General features: G+C 42.1%; 1 protein-coding gene across 1 annotated transcript in view; it reads right to left on the reverse strand.

Moving 5' to 3' along the window:
• The window catches only part of Sv2c (synaptic vesicle glycoprotein 2C), a 155,499-nt gene that overhangs the window by 95,150 nt on the left and 39,034 nt on the right, over positions 1-21,315 (reverse strand). The window contains exon 2 of the mRNA XM_051183008.1: positions 19,087-19,765. Within this exon, the coding sequence (XP_051038965.1) occupies positions 19,087-19,666 (580 nt within the window). The 5' untranslated portion in view covers positions 19,667-19,765. The remainder of the gene's footprint in view (positions 1-19,086; positions 19,766-21,315) is intronic.

Below are 21,315 nucleotides of genomic sequence, written 5' to 3' on the forward strand. Positions count from 1 at the left end.
CTCAACCTCTGGAGACTGAAGTAGGAGGATCCTGACCAGAGAAAGCCTAGACTGCAGAGCCGACCTCGCCTCAGAAACAAGCAAAGCATCTGAAGGGCTTCACCAGGGGTTCTATGCCCACACGAGGCCTAGACAAACTACACCTTTAAAAATGTTCCCATGCAATTCTAATGTGGAGATGAGTCTTTGAACCTCCCTTTTCTTGGGATATTGAAAACATGCTCAAAGTAATTACTTCAAAATCAAACACATGTTGTAATTAAACTGAGGACATTGTGCTTAGAGGGAAAAAAGGATCAGCTTAATTAGTTCTAAGGACTTTTGAAAGGCCACATGGAAGGTGGTGGAGGTGCTAGGTCATGATAGGTCTCCCACTAAAAAGATCCCTCCCAGGGACATTCCAAATTAAGGGAATATGACAGTGTGTACAGCTTGAAGATGCACAGCCCAGAGTACACAAGAACTCCACGTTGTTCAATGTGTATGCGCCTTTGTGTGCATGTGTGTGAAAAATTCACATACAATATAATATTATTCAGACTCAAAAACATTACCACAGCATGGATGAGCCTAATATTATGCTAAGAGAAGAAATCTTTAAATAGCGAACAAGAAAGTTAATTATTGTCTTAGATAGGGTTTTATTGCTGTTAAGAGACACCACAGCCATGGCAACTCTTACAAAGGAAAACATTTATTTGGGGCTGGCTTACAGTTCCAGAAATCTAGTTTGTTATCATCATGGCAGGAAACACAGCAGCATTCAGGCAGACATGGTACAGGAAAAGGAGCTGGGAGTTCTACATCTGGATCTCCAGGCAACAGGAAGTGAACTGTGTACCACGATGGGCCTAGCTTGAGCTTATGAGATCTCAAAGTCTACCTCCACAGGGGCCATAGTGACACACTTCCTCAAACACTGCCGCATCTCCTAGAGTGCCACTCCTTATAGGCCAAGAATTCAAACACATGAGTCCGTAGAGGTCATACCTATTCAAACCACCGCAATTACTAACAAAGATACTAGGTTTTCTGAGTGGGGAGCTGAAGAAATCAAAGCCCTTGTGTGAGAATCACAGACTTTCTATAAAGAGTTGGAGGTTCGGCTAAGACTCCTAGCAATAGTGGAGAGGGTAACTGAACTGGCCTTCTCCTGTAATCAGATTGGTGACTACCCTAATTGTCATCATAGAACCTTCATCTAGTAATAAATGGAAACAGATGCAGAGATCTACAGCCAAACACTGGGCCGAGCTCTGGAAGTTCAGTTGAAGACAGGGAGGAGGGATTATATACAGGGGCCAAGATCATGATGGGGAAACCCACAGAGACAGATAACCTGAGCTTGTAGGAGCTAACAAACTCTATACGGACAGCTAGGGAGCCTGTATGGGACCGAACTAGGCCCTCTGCATGTGGGTGACAGTTGTGTAGCTTGGTCTGTTTGTAGGGTCCCTAGCAGCTGGATCAGGATTTATCCATGGCACACTAAATGGCTTTTTGAAACCTATTCCCTATGGTGGGATGCCCTTCTCAACCTTGATGCAGGTGGGAGGGGCTTAGTCCTGCCTCAACTTGATTTGTCATGCTTTGTTGACTCCCATGGGAGGCCTTACCTTTTCTGAGGAGTAAATGGGGTAGGTAGAAAGGAGGTAGGGGGAGAGAATGGGAGGAGACAAGGGAGGGAAAGCTGTGGTTGGTATGTAAAATAAGAAAATTAATAAAAAAAAAAGAGTTGGGGGTCAATATTTTACCCTTGGTGAGTCATACAAATTCTGTGGAAACAGTTCAAATCTGCTGTTGCATCATGAAACCAGTGAAAGATAACACGTAAACAAATGGTCATTATTGTGTTCTAATAAAATTTTATATATAAAAAATGTGGTGGGCTGAGTCTGACCTCTAAGCTGTAGCTGCAGATCACTCAGTCTAGCAGATACTTGCCTGTAGCAGCTATATAGGGTTAGAGTGGACTTTCTGAGAAGTTCCGTGGAAATCTTACTACCAAATCATAGCTGTTGGTTACTTCCAAGGTATGTGCACCACTATTGCACACTTAGGGTAATGGTGCCATACAGGTTTTGTTGTGGTTCATAGGTGTCACAGCTGGGCAGGACTATTGATTATTTCCTTCTTTTGGAAGCTTGCATGATGCTTTCTGTTACCATGAAAGCTAGTCCTTGGGGATGGGGACTTTCATATCAGATGCAGCTTGGATCCTCCAGGACCTGTGTCTGAGGTACATGGTGTCTTCATCAATAGCAACTTACCTCCCACCTCCGAGAGACAACCAAGAGCAAGAACATCACTGAAGGTTTGGCTCAAAATGAAATCCTTCATATGTGTAACTATGCAATTGGCAAATCAAATTCGGACTATAAAATTCTGAGTGTCTCAAGAGACTGTTATGCATTACATAATTAAGACTCCCCCCACACCCCAGGAGGTGTGGTTCTCAAATGTGCACTTATACAACAGACATTGTGAGAAAGTTCCCAGCAGCCCACAGGGAAATGAGAAAGACAAGAACAATGGTGTAGTTCTTCTGGAGAGGAATCCATTCAGCTTGAAAGATAGTCTTCCATTCCAAGGGCCTGTTCTCCTTCTTGCTCTATGTAAACCTGGCTTCTGTCTCATGTTATGCATTGACAGAAACAGAAAGAGTAGTGTGTGTTGGAGTAACTATTGTTAATTTTCAATTCTTTCTTTAGTCAATTAGATGTCTTCCATATGTCAAATCCTCATTTTTTTTTTTAAAAAATAGACTATGAAATCCCAAAGACTTGAAACCGTTAATATAAAATTCCCAATGGTAGGAATAATATTCTGAAACATTGCATTCTAAAAAAAAAAAGTTAAAGGAAAAAATTACTTGCTGTAGCATGGAACAGACTAGAAATGCCTCCTGAATGTATGTCGGTGATGACATAGCATGGGCTTTTGTGACATCATTGTCTAGAGGTACAGTGTATGATGCTTTTCATCTCTTTGATCCTGACTGGTAAGTTCTCGGGCCAATGAAGCATGGCAGAAGTTGTGCCCCAGAACTTCCTGAACAAGGTCATAAAATGTCATGCAACCTGGATCTTGTTGAGATGGACACATGCACTGTTTGTGAGTCTTGGGTAGCCCAAGGCTGCCACGTAGATGTCAGCAGTAGGTGCTCTTCTTGAAAGCCCTACCACAACTTGATGTGTTCACCGGGGAGCAATGCCTCATGGAGGGCCTTGGAGTTGGCAGCTGCAGCTGCCAGGGCTGCCTCATTTCAAAACTTAGTTTCGGCTGTTGGAAACAGTGAATTTTAAGATTTTTTTTCTGTCTCTTACATTTTAATTATTTAGCCATTTTAAGTAATTTCCTGCAGTTCTACACCCTCAGAGTGGTGCTGACAGCAACCCATCAGAAAACAAATTGCCTATGATGTGGGAAACTTTTGAACTTGCTGTCACTCTACTGTGTTGCAGCCATTAAACAATGGTGACGGTCACCAGTGTCTAAACATTCACTATTTTGTGCAGCATCACATTTACTTTTTAGTTAAAACTGTATAAACAGTCCTACTTTAAAGGGAAACACACCCTAACTATGGCAAGCACTAGCCCATGGGCCAATGACGAGGACTGACTAAAAGTGGAAGAAAGAGACACCGGATGAACACCAGCACCCCAGCAGCCCTTTTCTCTGCTCCTCATCTGCACAGATGTGAATGAGCAGCCTCCTCATCTGCACAGATGTGAATGAGCAGCCTTGCACTCCTTGAGGAGGCCCTGGTTCCTGGCCCAGCCACTTAGAGAAATGAGGGCTGTCTATTCTACATTCCATAGTAAGGGTGCTATATGACAACTACTAGTCACTAAAGCCAATTACAAATTACTTGTGACATCACTACATAACAATTAGAATAATAATTTAAAAACACAGCACTGGAAGCCTTTACTAACCACTTGAAGAAAAAAATTTATACCTGTCATCCTCACCATGGCAATACGATTTTTATTTTTATTTATTTTTTTTTTTTTTTGTATCTCAGGTATTACAAAAATCTTGTTAACCTACTGGCTCAGAGAACATTTGACACTGAAGACAAAAACATAGGCTGCATCTAACTGAACTGAGAAACATATTGAATCTCAAGTTGGAGAACTGGTGATGAGAGCCCAACACCTGCTTGTTTCTACGCTGGATTTTACATTGGGCAGAAAGATGACTCGGCAGGTAAGAGCACTGGATACATTTCTAGAGGACTCTTTAGCTCCCAGCACCCGCACTGGCTCACAGTCACTTAGAAGTCCAGCTCAGGGGAGCCAAAGCTCTCTACTGGCCTCTGCCAGTGTCTGAACACATGTGGCAGACACACAAACACACACGCCGCATGCACGCATGCATGCATGCACAAACAAACTCAGAGAGGGAGGGAGGAAGATGGAACTGGGATTGATATGTAAAATAAGAAAAAAATAAATAAATAAAAAGAAAGGCACCCAAGTAAAATGGTAAGTGGTATTTTCAGATTTATTTGTTTATTTATTTTTATTATTTTACATACTGATCCCAATTCCCTCTCCCTCCCTCCCATGACCCCCAGTCCACCCTCCCATCCTACACCCCCCACTCCAGGAGGGATCATCAGAATCTATCAAAGTCATTTGGAGTAGGGTCTAGGCCCTCCCTCCTGCCTCTAGGTTAAGCGAGTATCCCTCCATGGGGAATGTGCTCCCAAAGTCCTTTCGTGCACCAGGGATACATCCTGGTTCCACTGTCAGAGGTCCCTTAGACTGCCCAGGCCTTCTAACTGAGACCCATGTTCAGGGGTCTGAGTCAGTCCAATCCTGGTTTCCCAGCTATCAGTCTGGGGTCCCATTAGCTCCTTCTTGTTCAGGTCAGCTGTCTCTGTCGGTTTCTGTAGCCTGGTCTTGTCCTCCCTCTCTGCATTTGGATTCCAGTTTAGCTCAGTGTTTAGCTGTGGGTGTCTGCTTCTGTTTCCATCAGTTACTAGTTGAGGGCTCCATGATGGTGGATAAGTTAGTCATAAATCTCATTATCAGGGAAGGACATTTATGGTAGCCTTTCCACTGTTGCTCAAATTGTTAACTGACTCTAGAGAAATTTCCAGAGACCCCCAACTAACAATTTACTTGGGTTTCTTATAGTTTTTAGACTGATGCTGTTGGCTTAGTTATCATGTTGTTGAACAGGATAAAATATCAACTTTAGAATTCCATATTACTTTCAGAGTAGTAATTCTGTATGAATTTTAGAGTTATGAAGAATCCAGTCGGAGTTGTCATAATGATTAAACTGAATTATAATCTGTAGATGAATTTCTAGCCTGCTGCCACCTCTACAACACTGTCTTCCACGGACATAATGTTCTTTTCTGTTTATTTATGACTCTATATCAGGAACCACTTTCAGTTCTCAGTATGTACATTTTTCATTTGTCATTTTTCTAAGAATTTTATTCTTTTTGATGCTATTATGAAAAAATGATTTAATGTTTCAGAATTTAAATTCATTTTAGGTGGTTAAAATTATGGCCATTGATTTTTGTAATTAATTTTGATTCTGTATTGATTAAGTTACATAAGTTTAAAGATATACTGAAGGGAAACAGCTGACTTAAACAAGGGGGAGCTCATGGACCCCCAGACTGACAGCTGGGAAACCAGGATTGGACGCACTCAGACCCCCTGAACATGGGTCTCAGTTAGAAGGCCTGGGCAGTCTAAGGGACCTCTGACAGTGGAACCAGGATGTATCCCTGGTGCACGAAAGGACTTTGGGAGCACATTCCCCATGGAGGGATACTCCCTTAACCTAGAGGCAGGAGGGAGGGCCTAGACCCTACTCCAAATGACTTTGATAGATTCTGATGATCCCTCCTGGAAGGCCTCACCCACCCTGGGGAGTGGGTGGGGAATGGGATGGGAAGGTGGGCTGGGGGCCATTGGAGGATGGGAGGGAGAAGGAACTAGAATCAATATATAAAATAAGTAATAATAATAATAAATGGAAAAGAGATATACTGAAGGTCTCATTGTAGATGTAATGAACTAAGGTCCTATCAGAATATTAATGCTGTCATGACAAGAAGAGTGACACAAAGTATGAAGATGATCATATCAGAGTACAGGTAGAGATGGACATACCAAGAAACTGAGAAATATCAATAGCCATTAGAAGTTAGTAGAGGCCAACCCCTTAATGTTGAACTTACACACACACACACACACACACACACACACACACACACACACACACACAGGAGAAAACAGTTTCTGTTGCTTTAATCACGCAATGGTTGGGACTTTGTTATAGCAACCTCAGGAAGCCAAGATGCTGCTAAACTCATTCATTGGTTTTAATCGTTTTATAGTAGAATCCTGAAGATTGTCTATAAACAAAATCATGTCACAGTTCTCAGTCTCCTCCAATGCCTGTCTTGGGCAATCCTGTGCCAGTGCAAAATTGCTACTTGATTACATAAATGGTAATATTTCAAGAAAGTTAGTTTTTTGTGTTACCTATAACAGACATGGTTTTCTAATCTGGAAAAAAACCCAATAAACCTATGACTAAGGCAATTTGTGTTCTGCCACTTTATCTCCTTTTTATAATCTAGATGTGATTATTGACACGTAATGACACACAATTGGTAGATAATGAATACAAATACAAAACTTTTTCTTCGTAGAAGATGACTGATTTATTTTTGAGCTTTTCCTGTCCATGGTATATTTACAACATTAGAGTCGGTAACCAAAACAAATATATACCAAAGTTCCTTATAACAAAATTTAAAACAGACATTTCCTTCTCCTGCCCTGAAGACATACATATGAGTAACATATTTATACAAGTTATAAATAGGAACACACACACACACACACACACTAACAATTAATGAAAAAAGGTTATGAATTTGGGAGAGCAAGGAGCCGTATATGGAAGGACTTGGAGAGAGGAATTGAGCAGGGAAAATGATGTACTTATATTAAATGTCAGAACAAAAGGTATACGTTCTAATGGAATTTAGCATGCGACCTGACGTCGGTGATGTCAGTGCGTTCCTGGCTCGGAACAGCATTCTCATCACGCTGCTCTGAGTTCTGTTCCAGAAGTTCACAGCAGTCCTAACCACACCCTTCTTTTCCTCTTCCCTTCTTTATCTCCAGGCAGCCGAGGCTTTCCCTACCTTCAACCACTTGTCTGATGATGTTTCCCTCTCTCCCGGAAAGGCCTCACCCAAAGCTCCATCCTCAGCCCACAACATCCTCTGCCCTCTGGCCTTCAACAAGCCATTCACACCTGCGGGTTCAGTTTACCTCTGTTCTCAGTCTCCCCATGCCAGTCTCTGGGGTTAGTTTCCTCAGCAGGCCCAGTAGTGACTTCCCAGTGCCTCCCTGGACAGTTTCTCTTGAACGGCTTGGTTGGCATCTCAAATTCAATGGAAATTTACCGGCCACCACATACCAGGCAGGCTCTATTGTATGTTAAGGGTCACCTGTAGGGAGATTCTCTCGGTTTCTACTCTTCTAGCCCAGGGTAACAGCATATTTTCATGCACACGAGTTCCCCTTTCTCCTGCTAGTCCTAATACGTCAGTCTTTTCTGAGGTCACACACGTGGGCTTGAGGTCTCCCCTTGGCTTTGGAGCTCATCTGTTGATAAGGCCATGGAAGAACACTTTTGTCCAGTTCTACTCTCAGGCCCTTGTCACCTCTTGTAGGGGCTCTTTTGGCCTGGGGTGTTTTGGCTGATTCAATGTCTTGAGCTCACTCCCCCTCAAGCCACTCCACAAACAGTGGTCTCCAAATCAAGAATTCTCAGCACACAACTCCCCTGTCAACACACCAACTACCCCCACTAGCATCAGAATACATTCAGCTCAGGCTCTCCAGGTACCACTGGCCTTTCCAAGTGCTCTCCTTTGCGCATGCGCCACCTCAACTAAGCTGAACTTGAGCCCAGGATCACCATGCGTTTGTATCCTTGTTTAGTCTACTGTCTCTAGGTTCATTTCTGTATTTCAAATTCTACCCGCAATTCCAAGCCAAGTTCAAATAGTATGCTTCTCTGAGGCCCTTCTTTTAACCCACTCCTGGCCTCAGATAGAATAACCAAGTACCTAGTGTTGCTGGTACTTGTATCTGGTTGATCTTTGTATGTCGCATGATAGACCGTAATTTCTTGCACAGATTTATTAAGGATGTAGTGAATAGATGGACTGGCCCCCTGATGGTGTCCTTTCTGTTAAGAAATGCTGTATTGAAAGGCAGACTTCATAAGATGCTGTTTATTGAACTTCTACACATATTACAACTTTTTTTTTTTTAGATTTTAATGTTAGTTCTTTGAGGAATTTTGTATAATGAGTTGAGTTTTGACCATATTCATCCCTCCTCCAACTCCTCCCAGATCCACATACCATCTCCCCTCCCCCAGCTCATCTCCTTTTAATTTTACCCATTAAGTTCAAATTGTGTTGATCATGTTTTCAGGGATGTGGGATCTTCAACTGGAGTTTGGCAGACATACCAGTGGCAAAAAGGACACCCTGTCTCCCAGAAGCTATCAATGACAAACAGCACCTCAGCTAGAGAGTGGGATTTCATGTCCACATCCTCTTTTACACAACTATTAAGTAGAAAATAAACATAATAAAAGTGGGCAGAGGGCACTGGGTGGGGGCACCTACTTTTCACCAGTGTGGTCTACCTCCAGGTGTGATGGACGATGTCCTGCTTATGCTGTGACTATGTCTTTCTCTTATTGGCTGATAAATAAAGCTGTTTTGACCAATGGACAGGCAGAATTTAGCGAAGTGGGAATGTCAAACAAAGAGGCAGATGGAAGAAAAGACAGGAGAGATGCTATGTAGTCAAGAGACCTGGGCATCACTGGTAAGCTAAGGCCATGTGGTGATATACAGATGAATAGCAATGGGTTAATAATTAAGAAAGAGCTAGCCAGTAAGAAGCCTAAGTCATTAGCCAATATAAATATATATTAAGTCTCTGTGGTTGTTTTATAGCACCTTCGGGACTTGGTGGGCAGAGAGAAACTGGCCCAATAAGACCAAGATAGACAGAGAAAGTCTCCTTCTACATAGGTGGGCATGCGTGTTTATGTGAAGTTAACACCCACAGCTGAACTATTTTTTGTTCCTGTAGAAGCCTGATTCATTTAGCTTTCAAACAGCTAGTCTGACACAATTGTACCTTTCACGTTTCTGGCCTGACTATGTTCTTCTGAGCAAACAAAGTTACTCACAGAAAATTCATTTAATTTCATGTGGATGGGCAGGGAGGGCAACATCTGAAGGAATCATATTTTAATTGTATCACCATGACACTGACACTGAGAAGTTATTTCCACAAAGCAAAGTTACACTGTGCCCTGCATATATGGAAGACACGCAGGGACATGTGGCTGTGAATACGGTTGGAGATGGGGGATTCCCACTGTGAAGGAAAAAGCACAGAATATATAGCCACTATCCACTCGTGCAGAGAAACTGTACATCCTTCAGCTATTGATATTGGCTGTTAGAAAAACAAACAAACAAACAAACGAACGAACGAACGGACAAACACACCTGAATTGGTTTGTAGTACCCTCTGTTCATTGTGTTACCATATGGTGGTAAATGAGGAAAACATTTCCACCCAGAACTGCTGGCTCCCCAAGCCCTTATCCTGGCAACTATTTAAAATCAAAGTATGATTGACATCCTTACCATAGCTATTGAGGATGTTGGTTGGGAAGCCTAAACAACACAGGACTACCAGAGTATAATGTGAGTCACAGCCTTCAGCCTTCTTAGCCTTAAACACATTTTATTTATTTTTGTGGAATGGTGCTGGGACACAAACTCAGTTGCTTAGGAATGCTAACCATGGGCTCTAGCAGTAAGCTATACTGCTGCCCTGTTCTGTTTGTTTGGTTGCTTTAGTTTTTGTTTTTTGAGACAGAGTCTATGTAGCCCAGCCTACCTTTAACTCATGTTATTTTGTTTCAGTCTCCCAAGTGCAGAGATTATGCCCAGCATACTTACCTGAAGGTGGGCCTACCATGAGATGGTGTATAATCCCAGTGTTGCTCAGTGGAGTGGAGGTCATCTCAGTGGACCTACTGTGGGATGGAAGTCTTCCCAGGGGATCTGCTGTGGGATAGAGGTAATCCCAGTGGACCTACTTTGGGATGGAAGTCATCCCAGGGGACCTACTGCGGGATGAAGGACATCCCCAGTGATGTGTGACCATCATCACTCTCCTTTCTAGAACCTTTGCATCAATTGTATATCACTAGGTGTCTCAAGAACATGACATGAAGCTTCTGTCTACTTCTTGTTCTATGACAATGAATCAGGCCTTCTGGACAGATGGGTGGGTGCTTTACAGGCTACTGAGACCTTCTGGATGGTTGAGTGCTTTGCCTGTTACTTTGATCCAGCTTCTCTCATGTCAGAAACATTTGTCCTCGAGAGAATGCAAAGGATTAGAGGACATAAGACCCAGGACTATAAAGGCAACATATTGTTTAATCTTAATTTCTTGTTTGGCAATAATGAATCCAAATAAGATTTTGCTAGTATAGGTGTACAGGCTATACTTCATGAGCTAATAATTTTAAAATTCAAATAAGATTAAGGTGACAGCCAGGAGGCTGAATGGAGCCAGAGGGCACATTCACAGCACAGATCAAACTCCATCAAAGACACTGAAACAGACCTGGAGGACAAAGAGGCCATCCCCTAGGGGACACAGTTGTGGATACCCAAATACAGTGAACAGTTTTAGGGTACAAATCAACAATCTTAAACTTCAGAGCCTACCCAAGATGCCAAATAATTAAAAACTTTGAAATATACTTAAAAGAGAAAAATATGCATCATTTTTTATTATTGGCTTGCACACAGTAGTCTACACAGCAATAGTGGAATTTGACATGTTCTAACAATGGCTCAAAGCACAGTGCACAGTCTCTGTATGCTGCTCAGAGTCTAACAGTAGAAAACAGTTTCTGGGAAGAAATCTCAGAAACTTAGAGTGGTTGTTTTCAGAATATCAGACGAATCAATCTTCAATGTGGTATTTGTTAACACCTACTGAAATAAAGGAATATATGGAGAGGTGCAGAGAAATCAGGGTAGGAGGTTCAGGTCAGAGCTCTTTAGCCTGCCTGTAGGGAAACTACCTTTCTTCTGTGTGGCAAGCAAGGGAGCGAATGAGAAAGAGAAATTCCATCATCCAAGTGAAAACTATTAAAACCAGAGTGGTTGAAAGACATGCATAAGGTCTCCTGTCCTATTTCCCACTGTGTCTCCTGAGTCTAATCATTCTTGTGAATACTAGATGCTCAGCATGTTTTATTGGATGAATATTGTAGCCATCAGCAGAAGATACAGGAATGCATATAGGATTTGATATAGTTGAGAGTAGAGTGTCAAGCAAAATGAAGAATGCTGCCCCATTTCTATTTTAAAATAAACACTAAATTTGTAAAAACATTTAGTCTAGAATTATTTAGAAATTAAGCACTTTTAAGAGCAACTAAAGATAAAAGCAAGATGTCATGTAAAATCCCATTCATAGGTATAAATATCAACCCTTTTCTTGGCCTGGTGTTTTTGGTCAACCTCTATATTTTAAATAAATGTATCAATCAACTCTAGCTAATACTGTAGATATTTTAAAGAAAAATCAATATGTAGTTCAAGTAGGACATTTATCCAGGAAATGCAGGGGACCCTGTAAACTGTGACCCAAAATGTGAACTAAGTTCTGAATGGAGTCTTCCCCCAATCCAACAATGCTCAGAAACCACACATATCAACATGTCGAGGAAGCAGGTCCCAATATCCAACCTCACCAAGACAAATAGAAAAGAAATCCATAATGCCAAATTGTCAGTTAAAATGAAAAACAAAATGGCTGAGAAGACTAGCATCGTTGATTTCTGATGGGCAAATTCTAGAGCTCTTGATATTCTCAGGTTGGCTTACAGCGCAGGCTTAGCATGAGAGATGCTAGCCACAGGGCTCAGAGACTTTGGTAAGATATGATGAATTTCTACATCAGGTCACCTCTACTGACTGAAGCAGACTTTGGAAGAGAACAGCCATCATTTACAATTGTGACTATGTCTTCAGAATGTTGCCTCTACTAATGAGTTCCATTTAAAAAAAAAAAGTCAAGCCTACAAAGAGGTCTGAAAGTGATAGAACTCTCAGAGATGGCCATTCATGCATCCAATGGAAATGTGTTGAGATCCTCATGTAAAGACTGATCAGGGCAAGGAGGCTTCTGTATTGAGCTGCAAAGGAGCCTGATCTTGTTCCAGGACCTTGCATTCCCCCTCTTTTCAGTATTTGTCCCTCTGCCTCCTTAAGATGGCTTTGGGTCAAGGGCTGATTTTACAAGGTAATTCTCCAAGGCAACAATCTTTCTGATTTGCAACTTTTGCCATTATGTGATGCCTATAAATATAAAAGAATAAGGTTTGGAAAATGGAGAAAATGTTGAAATGTCATGTGCAATTACAGTGTGGTAGTTCACAAACAAAACAACAATTTATAGATTACTGCTTGAGATAACAACATGACATCACTTCATTAAGAATGGAGAGGCTTGCATTTTCCCAAAGGCTAACTCAACCAAGAGAATTTTAAGTGAAAATTTGAGGGAACTGAAGGAACAATGGGATTGGGAACATGTGCTCTATACACAGTCTAAGCTGGTATTCAGCACAGACCACAGAACCACAGACATCAGCAGAACCTTCCATGTTCCTAATTCCCCATTATGGCCAGCCTAACTCAATGAAGTGCCAACATCCGGGAAACACCATGGTTCCCTAAATAACAGGAATGGAGTTTCATGCCTTGGCTTGTTCTGCGCACAATGGTCACATCATCATGGCTGCATTGTGAAACACTAGGCCCCTTTAGAACCATTGTGGCAGCTGAAGTCACCTACAGCCTCGATAGGATATTTAAAATAAGCTTGGCATGGAGGCACAAGCCTGTCATCTCAAGTATTCAGGAGACTGGGACAAGATGATGGAAGCGTCCTGTACCTGTGGCTACTGTCGATTTCCGAGCACACATCTCCCAACTCTTGCTAAATTGCCCACTCCCCACTGATGTCTTCACCCTCCTGCTTAGCCTAGCTCTCTGTCTGGTTCAGCCTGCCTTTTCAGACCCCCACCCCTCTCCTTCTGACCCTGGCCTCTCCAATCTCACAGAACAACACCCCCACAGTGATTCAAAGCCTCCGAGTTTATTCAGCCTCCTGCCTCCATCACGTCTGCCCACCATCTCCCACCTCATGCTTATCGTTCCCTTACTTCAAATATTTGCATTTCTCTTCCAGTTCCAACCTGTCTTTCCCACGATTAATTAACTCCGTTTTTCATACTGCCATGTGTTTTCCACTAATCTCCCAAGTGACCTTCACACCTGCAGCAATGTCTGTCATAGTGAGCACCTATCAGCATTTGTGTGGACCTGATAGTTTGTTAAGTTACATATAGATTTCTTTTTACCATTTAATATACCCAGTCAAATCTAGTGTTCTAGATTTATATATATCTATAAAGATATATCTATATCTATCAAGATATAGATACTGAGGAATGGAATTGTTTAACACACTTGTGAATCATTAGACAACAATAAAGTGGATTTTTTCCATTTCCATCTGACTTTTTGTCTCCCATCTAATTCATTTCTCATGCTGCTGCCAGAGTGGCTTCCCCAAACGCTGATGTAATAGTGCTGGTCTCATTTCTGGATAGAATCAATCCCACTCGCTTGGCATTATGGTCTTTCACACCACACCTACAGCTTGACCTCAGTCAGCTCCCCAAACTACCAAGTTCCTGGCAAACACTCACAGCGCCATACCCTTTGATGACTACAACATTTTCCCAGAGTTCCACCCATCTTATCTGTCCATTTAGCCCTCCATTATCCTCCAAATACCTGCTTAAATGTCACATCCTAGATGGGTTTACATAACTTCTCAAAGGCAAACCTAGTGATTCTGTGCTCTGAGAGATGACATCTGGGCTCATCGTCATAGAGAAAGGGCACTGTACTGAAATTTATCTCATTAAAAGTTACATTGTGGAAAAGATCAGAAAATGCTCCCCAAAATACTTCCCTAATTCCCAATGTACCTAGACAAGCTCCCTGCTCACACTGGTGCTCAATTACTGCCTGGTGAATTAAATGTCCTTGCTGCTTCCACTTTTTAAAAATTATTTATTTTGGGCTGGGGGGGGGGGAGATGGCTCAGTGGTTGAGAACACTGTCTGCTTTTCTAAAGGACCCAAGTTCAGTTCCTAGCCCCCACATAGGGTACCTCACAACCATCTGTCAACTCCAGCTCCAGGGAGTCTGATGCCCTCTTCTGGATGATTTGGGCACTGCACTCACTCATATACACATAACCCCCTTCCATAAACACACACTGTGCTTTTAATCTTGGATTTGTTTTTACTTTTGGCAATCTCATACATATACTCAATATACAAGAGTTCTATTATCCCTCATTGCCTCCTTTTATCTTCCATTCTTTCCCTGTGAATCTTCCTCCCTCCTTTCTTCCCAATTAGCTTCGCTCTCGTTTCTCCCTCTTCCAGCAAGCCTTAGTAGTCAATGCTGCCTCAAGAAGAGGTGTGGCCTCATGCGCGCCATCTCTATCCATGATGGAAGCATGGAAGGCCTGATCTCCTGTCGGTATCCATAGCTGCTGCGTGCTCACGATTGCCATGCTGTGTTCACGATTGCCATGCTGTGTCTGAATGGTGACATCCCATGGCACTCTCTCAGCTTCTGGGTCTGAAATGCTCTGTCTCTGATGTTACCTGATCCTTGGGGGGAGGGCATTTCCATTTTCACCAACACCATTTACTTCTTTATCCCTCTCTTTTTCCAACTATGCTTCTTAAAACTCATGTCCTAAAATTATACCTGTATGTGAGAATTAGAGATTGCAGTTACAGTTTGCCTTTAAAGGACAAAGGAGCACATACAGAATGCTTAACTATTAAACGATTCAATATCAGTTGTCAAGAGTATTTTTTGAGCTCTCCAACAAGTTTGTATCACTCACTGCTGACCACAATAATGGTTATTCCTAGTGCTTTTTGGAAGCCCTAAAGAAGGGAGCAGCTGAACTAAGGACATGAAGCCCTCTGATCCACCAGGGAGGTGTAAGAAGAAGGAAGTCTATGGTGGAGAGGTCAGCTCCACTGTTGCTGAGGGGAAGGAAGGGCAGCCAGCAGCGCGCTGTTCTGTTGTCCTGGGCTGGCGCTGGGCAAGGCTGCACCTAAAATGGTCAGATCACATTACAGCTTTAGACTGCAGTGTGCTTACTCACCAGCCTTGGGATGGGAACTAAGCCAGTTGTGGCCCCACAGGACACCTCAGCTGCATTCACTCAGAGGGCAGGAAGGGTGACTGCTGTCTGAGAGGACACTGCCCTGTAACCAAAGGCAGGAATAACTAAGCTCTATGGTCATGTCCCTAAACACCAATTTATGAAATCTGGTAACCCTGTTCTCAGTGTTTGCACAACGCCATTAGCAGCATCCAAGAAACAAATTTCCAGACTCTGAGGCTAGTTTCTGTCTTTGCTTTAAGACTAAGCATTAATTTTAGAGAGCCACCGTCACCCCGGCGAAGGTCACTGGCACTGTCATCTTAAATGCAATGACTCCCAACTCCTTGGCACTTCATTTGCAACAGAGAAATAACCCAAGGACATTTCAATCCTCCCTAAAGACCTCAAAGTGAGACTGGGTAAAATGGGAGCTTCCTTCCTGCTAAAAGCCGCATTCTGCATTTCCTGGTTTGACAACTGCTCTCTTCCAAATGAATCAATGAGCTAATCCTTGCTACAGCCTCCAGACTGTAGCCCCTCTTCTCTTTCCTACTTCACTCAGGATCCTGCCCCTTAGTGAGTTTGCCTGGTTTCCCTTTTGGCCACTAACACTTGCTCCCTTGTCCTGGGAATCTGCAGACATGTCTATTTCTCCTTTACAGACTAGTTTCTGAGAGTGGTAAACCTCCTCCCTCCCTCTCCGTCTCTCTGTCTTTCCATTCCTGTATTTCTAGTGGTGTCACTATGCTTTGCACACCATAAATGCTTAATAAGTTGACTATAGCAACAGGGGGTGAATTCCCTTAAAAAGACAACATTTATCCCTTCAAGAAACAGCTCGTTAGATAATTAAATATTTACTCTTACTTCTTCCAGTCCAATTAACAATGTTATCTGTGCACACAGACAGATGGACACACAGTATAACCTAGTTACCCTACGTCAGTCTCTGGGCAAACACAAAAAGAGGATCAGCTCCACAAATAATTAAAACACAAATTGGGTCATAGTTTGTTCCTGGCTTTCCTTGACAAAATGAACATGATGCTTAGTAGCAAATGAAAATTTATTTTGCAAATCCATATCCGCAAAATGCCACCAAGTATGGGTCATGCATCTTTCTTTTCTTATTCTGATCCCATTGCTATGACTTAGTGTGGTAATTATATTACAAAGCCATTATCTGATGAAATGAAAATGGCAAAACAATTTAAATGCTTGTCTAAAGAGACTCTGTTAGAATGCAATTATGAGTGAAATTACAATAGCAAAATAATTGAAATGCAAGTCTGGAAGGCAGAGTCATGAAACCATAAAAAACGCTTCCGTCAGGGACTCACACCCTTGAGTGAAAACAAGTCCTCCTGAGGATGCAGCTCCAATTCACTAGCGTGGGCAACATACAAAGACATATGAAACAACCCAGGTATCTCTCTTCTGCATTGTTATCTACACTTGTCAACGCCACCTACAGATGTGTCTCATCATCGGTGCTGGTTTCTGTGATAAACTGATACAGAACCCTAAGCAATGCTGTGTTTCCAGTCAACGCCATGAAGATAAAGGAGAAAGGCAAGTCTAGTCTGGGCTTTCCTGTAGTAGCTCCAATGTAAAAGCTAGTGTCATAGCTTGAAGAGGGTTCCCTTCCAAATTTAAGCCTGCAATGATAAATGACCCATGTGGATACAATTATAAGGTTCTGCCTTGAAACATTCAACTGATATATTCCTTTGGCAAAATCTTGAAAATTCCTGGACAACAAGGCTTATACTGATGATACACTTGCCCACCAAAGGAAAAGAAAACCAGCAAAGCAAAACACAGTGTCAGATACAAGAGATCTGCTGAAAACAAAACAAAACAAAACAAAACAAAACAAAAAAAAAAAAACAAAAAAAAAACCAATTTGATGACTAGCCAAGCTTTCTCCCATGAAGCATGGTGAGGTCTGCATTTTGATGGCTGAACACACACATGAGTCTATCTGCAAAAAAATATGGAAGTTATTCACCAGCTCCCACTTGTGGTCCTTCACAATCTGCTTTCATGGATTCAGTTCTTTCATTTACACAGGAGGAAATACACACACACACACACACACACACACACACACACACACGCACGCACGCATGCACAGAAGCTAACTTAAAAACTGAAATGCCTTAAAGGAATTGAAGAATGTCAGCCCTTCTCTCTGTGATTAGCTCTTGTTGTGCTGCAGAGAAAGCTGAGAAGTGGCATCTAGCCACACACAATTTCTTTGCATCAATGATTGTGACATTATTTAATAAATTAAACATTTTTCAAGACAAAAAATTATATGTTCTCAGTTTCTAGTTTGTAGAAGTCTCCTGGAAATATAGACAGTAGTATTCTGATTTCTTTTATAGATTCTGAGTCATGTAACGACTTTCATTCATACAAACATGTTCTTTGACGCAGAATTCTTTTTATTCTAGAGATTTATTTATTTTATGCACATGAGTGCTCTATCTGCATGTATGACTGTATGCCAGAAGATAGCATCAGATCCCACTAGACATGGTTGTCAACCACCATGTGGTTTCTGGGAATTGAACTTAGGACCTCTGGAAGAGCAGCCAGTGCTCTTAACCTCTGAGTCATCTCTCCAACCCCAAAGCAAAATTTCTAAGAGGATTTTAAAAATCCTTCTGACTTAGTGTATTAAGTAGCTGACATGGACCCTTAAATTGTGTGTGTCTGTCTCTCCAACTTACCTACAGCTCCATAAGAACAAGAACCTTGGGAGTATGGGGAACTGAATATAAAAAATCAAGTCTGTTGTCTAGACATCTTACAGAAATCATATCTCAACACACACATTGAATTATTAATAAGATTTGAAGTTGATTTTAAAATCATATTAGAGAATGAAGTTTGTCCAGCTTAGGTATAAAGTTACAAATCCTGAAAACAAAATTAAAATCACATACAGAAAATTCTATGTAAAAAAACTAATTGGAAAAAATAAGCAAACATTCTCACAGGTCATAAGGAAAAAATATCAGTGCTCTAAAAATAAGTGACAGTATTAGATGTAATATCTGAAACCAACATTCATGACTTTCATAGCATTAACTTCTATTTAGAAAAGTAACAACTGACTTTCCTATAAAGATGCTGGAGATCTACACCAGGTTTCTGCTCGTGCTTGGCAAGTGCTCTACTCCTGAACTACATCCTCATCTACCTTTGAAGTCAGTAAGGAGACACCAATGCAAGTCTATACTGCCAAGTACCCATGTGACAAATACTAGTGTGTGGGTTAACAAAAGACTGTATTCATAATGGTGACCCACAAGATTATATTGCTAGTGATGTCATAGCTACGCATATGTAACATTTGTGTATCACATAAATGGCACATGACTTTTCCTAGAGTAGGTTGAAATACATTTCTCTAACTTACTTTAAAAAGCACACAGATAAGTTGTATTGATGGAATATAAAACATGAAGAAATCATCAGAAAAGTTAGCTACAGAACCCAGGTAAGATTCTGTACAGGTACTTACTATACAATTTTTTTCTGTTTTTAAAAAATATATATTTATAAGATTTTTCATTAAAAATTTCTAGAGAAATGCAATGCTCTAGATGAGAGTTATTTATAAAGTATTTATAAATGATCCTAAAGCATTTTCAGAGAGGTCTCTCTGACATAAAGCACTCACCTAGCCATCCGGATCCTGAATTCGGTATGCAGAGGTCTGTCTCTGCACTGGGTAGCACAAAGCCCACCACAAACACTTCCACACCATCTGCCATGAGAGCCATGCCCAAGACGAAGAAGAGTGCCCACTGGAAACGCCCATGGCCACACTCCTGGATTATCAGCTCATACTGCTGGGCCAGCTCTTCCTCATCAGCCCTCCTCTCTGATTCCAGCTCTTTGCGGTCCTTGTACTCATTTCTTTTGGGTTGTCCCACAGACACTATGGTGTCCTTCCCTTGGTTCATGCTGGGGATGCCCTGGTACTCCCCTTCATAGATCTCATCCTCTTCATCATGACCCTCAGTGGCTTCACTTGAGCCTTCGTCATCATTGGCCTCCCCGCTGTAGGTTTCTCCAGGTGGGTAGTAGTCATCATCATCATCTTCATCCTGGAACCGACTGTAGGACCGCTGGGTGTATTCGTCCTGGGCCCGGTCCACTGCCTGGTTCACCTTCTTCACTGTTTGCTTCTTCACCTCTTTGGCAATGTCCTTGGCACCCTTCATCAGTGAAGTCCTATCCTTGTAGGAGTCTTCCATCTTGTCTCAGCTGATGGCCAAGGTACAGCAGGGATGTGTCCACAGAGTGTTCAGCAGTTCATCGGAAAGAGCATCATCCACCTGAGGTTCAGAAAAGAGCTGCACAGAAGAAACAGGAGAGATGCATATTATTCCTTTCCCTATATTTCCCACCACCCAGCCCCTGGGCCCTTTTCACTATCTCACATGGCAGTAGACAGACACAGAATGCACTCTTCCTGCTTTGATTGCACACAGGTGAGCATGAGGCTAACTACCTTCCATCTTTTGAAACACAAACATCGAATCTCAGAAGCCCCCCACCCCAGACTCAAAGACCATCAAGGAACAGAGAGTAGAAAGATTTAAGAGCCAGAGCTGGTGGATGACTATAAGAAAATGGTTTTCTGGCGACAACAGGACAGCTACACAAATGAAATCACTGTTATGGTGACAACATGCATAAGACCTGGCCAAGCTCTAGCTAGAAAAAAAAAATCTCAGCATGGAAATGGGGGTGGGGGTGGGGTCCAGAGGGATGGACAGGAAGTCCTGTTCCAAGCTGAGGACTATTGTTGGTAATTAGTAGCTGCTGGGAGAAGCAGGGTCAGTTTCCTTTAAGACTACGTCCTAGAGCAAGGTTGTCCCCATCATAGTCTATGAGGAAAACACATTGCAAGAAATTCTTTAAGAAATATTAAAAAATATTTCTAAAAAAGCTGTAAGGATCTATATCTTGACTCACAAGACACACAGTCATGTATAGACTCACAAAGCATACATCTATTCACAGTGACGGCATGGCTGGATGAGACCAGCAAGAGCCCCCTGATCTCTTTTTCCTTGCATTGAACAACTAATTGTTCAGTTCTCAGACTGTCATTCTACTTGTCAAATTGCATTTTTCCCTTCCCCCCACATCTGCTATTGACAAAAGATTCCCAAAGCACTCCAAATAGGCACAAGTATTTCTCTTTCCAGAGCAGCTGTAGCTGTAGGGAATTTGCAGTTAGTCAATCACAGAGTTAGAACACATATTTTGTTTGTGGAGGCCTTCGTGGAGGCCTTCGCATTCAGAGCTCACCCCAGTCCAATAGTAAGAGGAAAGCCTGGTGTGATATGCCTTCACACCTCCACCTGCAAGTCCTCCAAGCTTTGTCTCTATTGTCCTCGAATGTGGACACTGGCGGATGTATAATTTGATGGCACATTGGAAGTGATGTTTCTTACACACACACACACACACACACACACACACACACACACACACACACACATCCTATATGGAGGAAGTAGGTTACTACTTCCTTGGGGGTAACCTTGTACCAGCTTCCTCTCTTTTCTTCCCGCTATCTGCTTTTCAGCTCCCATTAGGTGAGCAGTTCTACTCCAGCACACACTTCTATGATGTTCTCTCTTCCTTACAAACAACAGAGTCAGCTGACCACAGATTACAACATCTGGAACACAGCAGTAGTTCTGAGAGTGAAGTTTACTCACCAGGTGTGGCCATTAGCAAGGCTCACAATCATCTTAAAACATCATTCTCGTCTGCAGGGAGTACTCTTTTGTTTCTAAATGAACTACAGAGTATAACACATACTGTGCACCAGGATCCTGTCTGATTTAATTGAAAATCAAAATTCATTGAAAACCAATGGGCTAGAGAG

Source organism: Phodopus roborovskii, unplaced genomic scaffold (assembly GCF_943737965.1).
Source record: "Phodopus roborovskii unplaced genomic scaffold, PHOROB, whole genome shotgun sequence".
In the NCBI taxonomy this organism is placed as follows: Eukaryota; Metazoa; Chordata; class Mammalia; order Rodentia; family Cricetidae; genus Phodopus; species Phodopus roborovskii.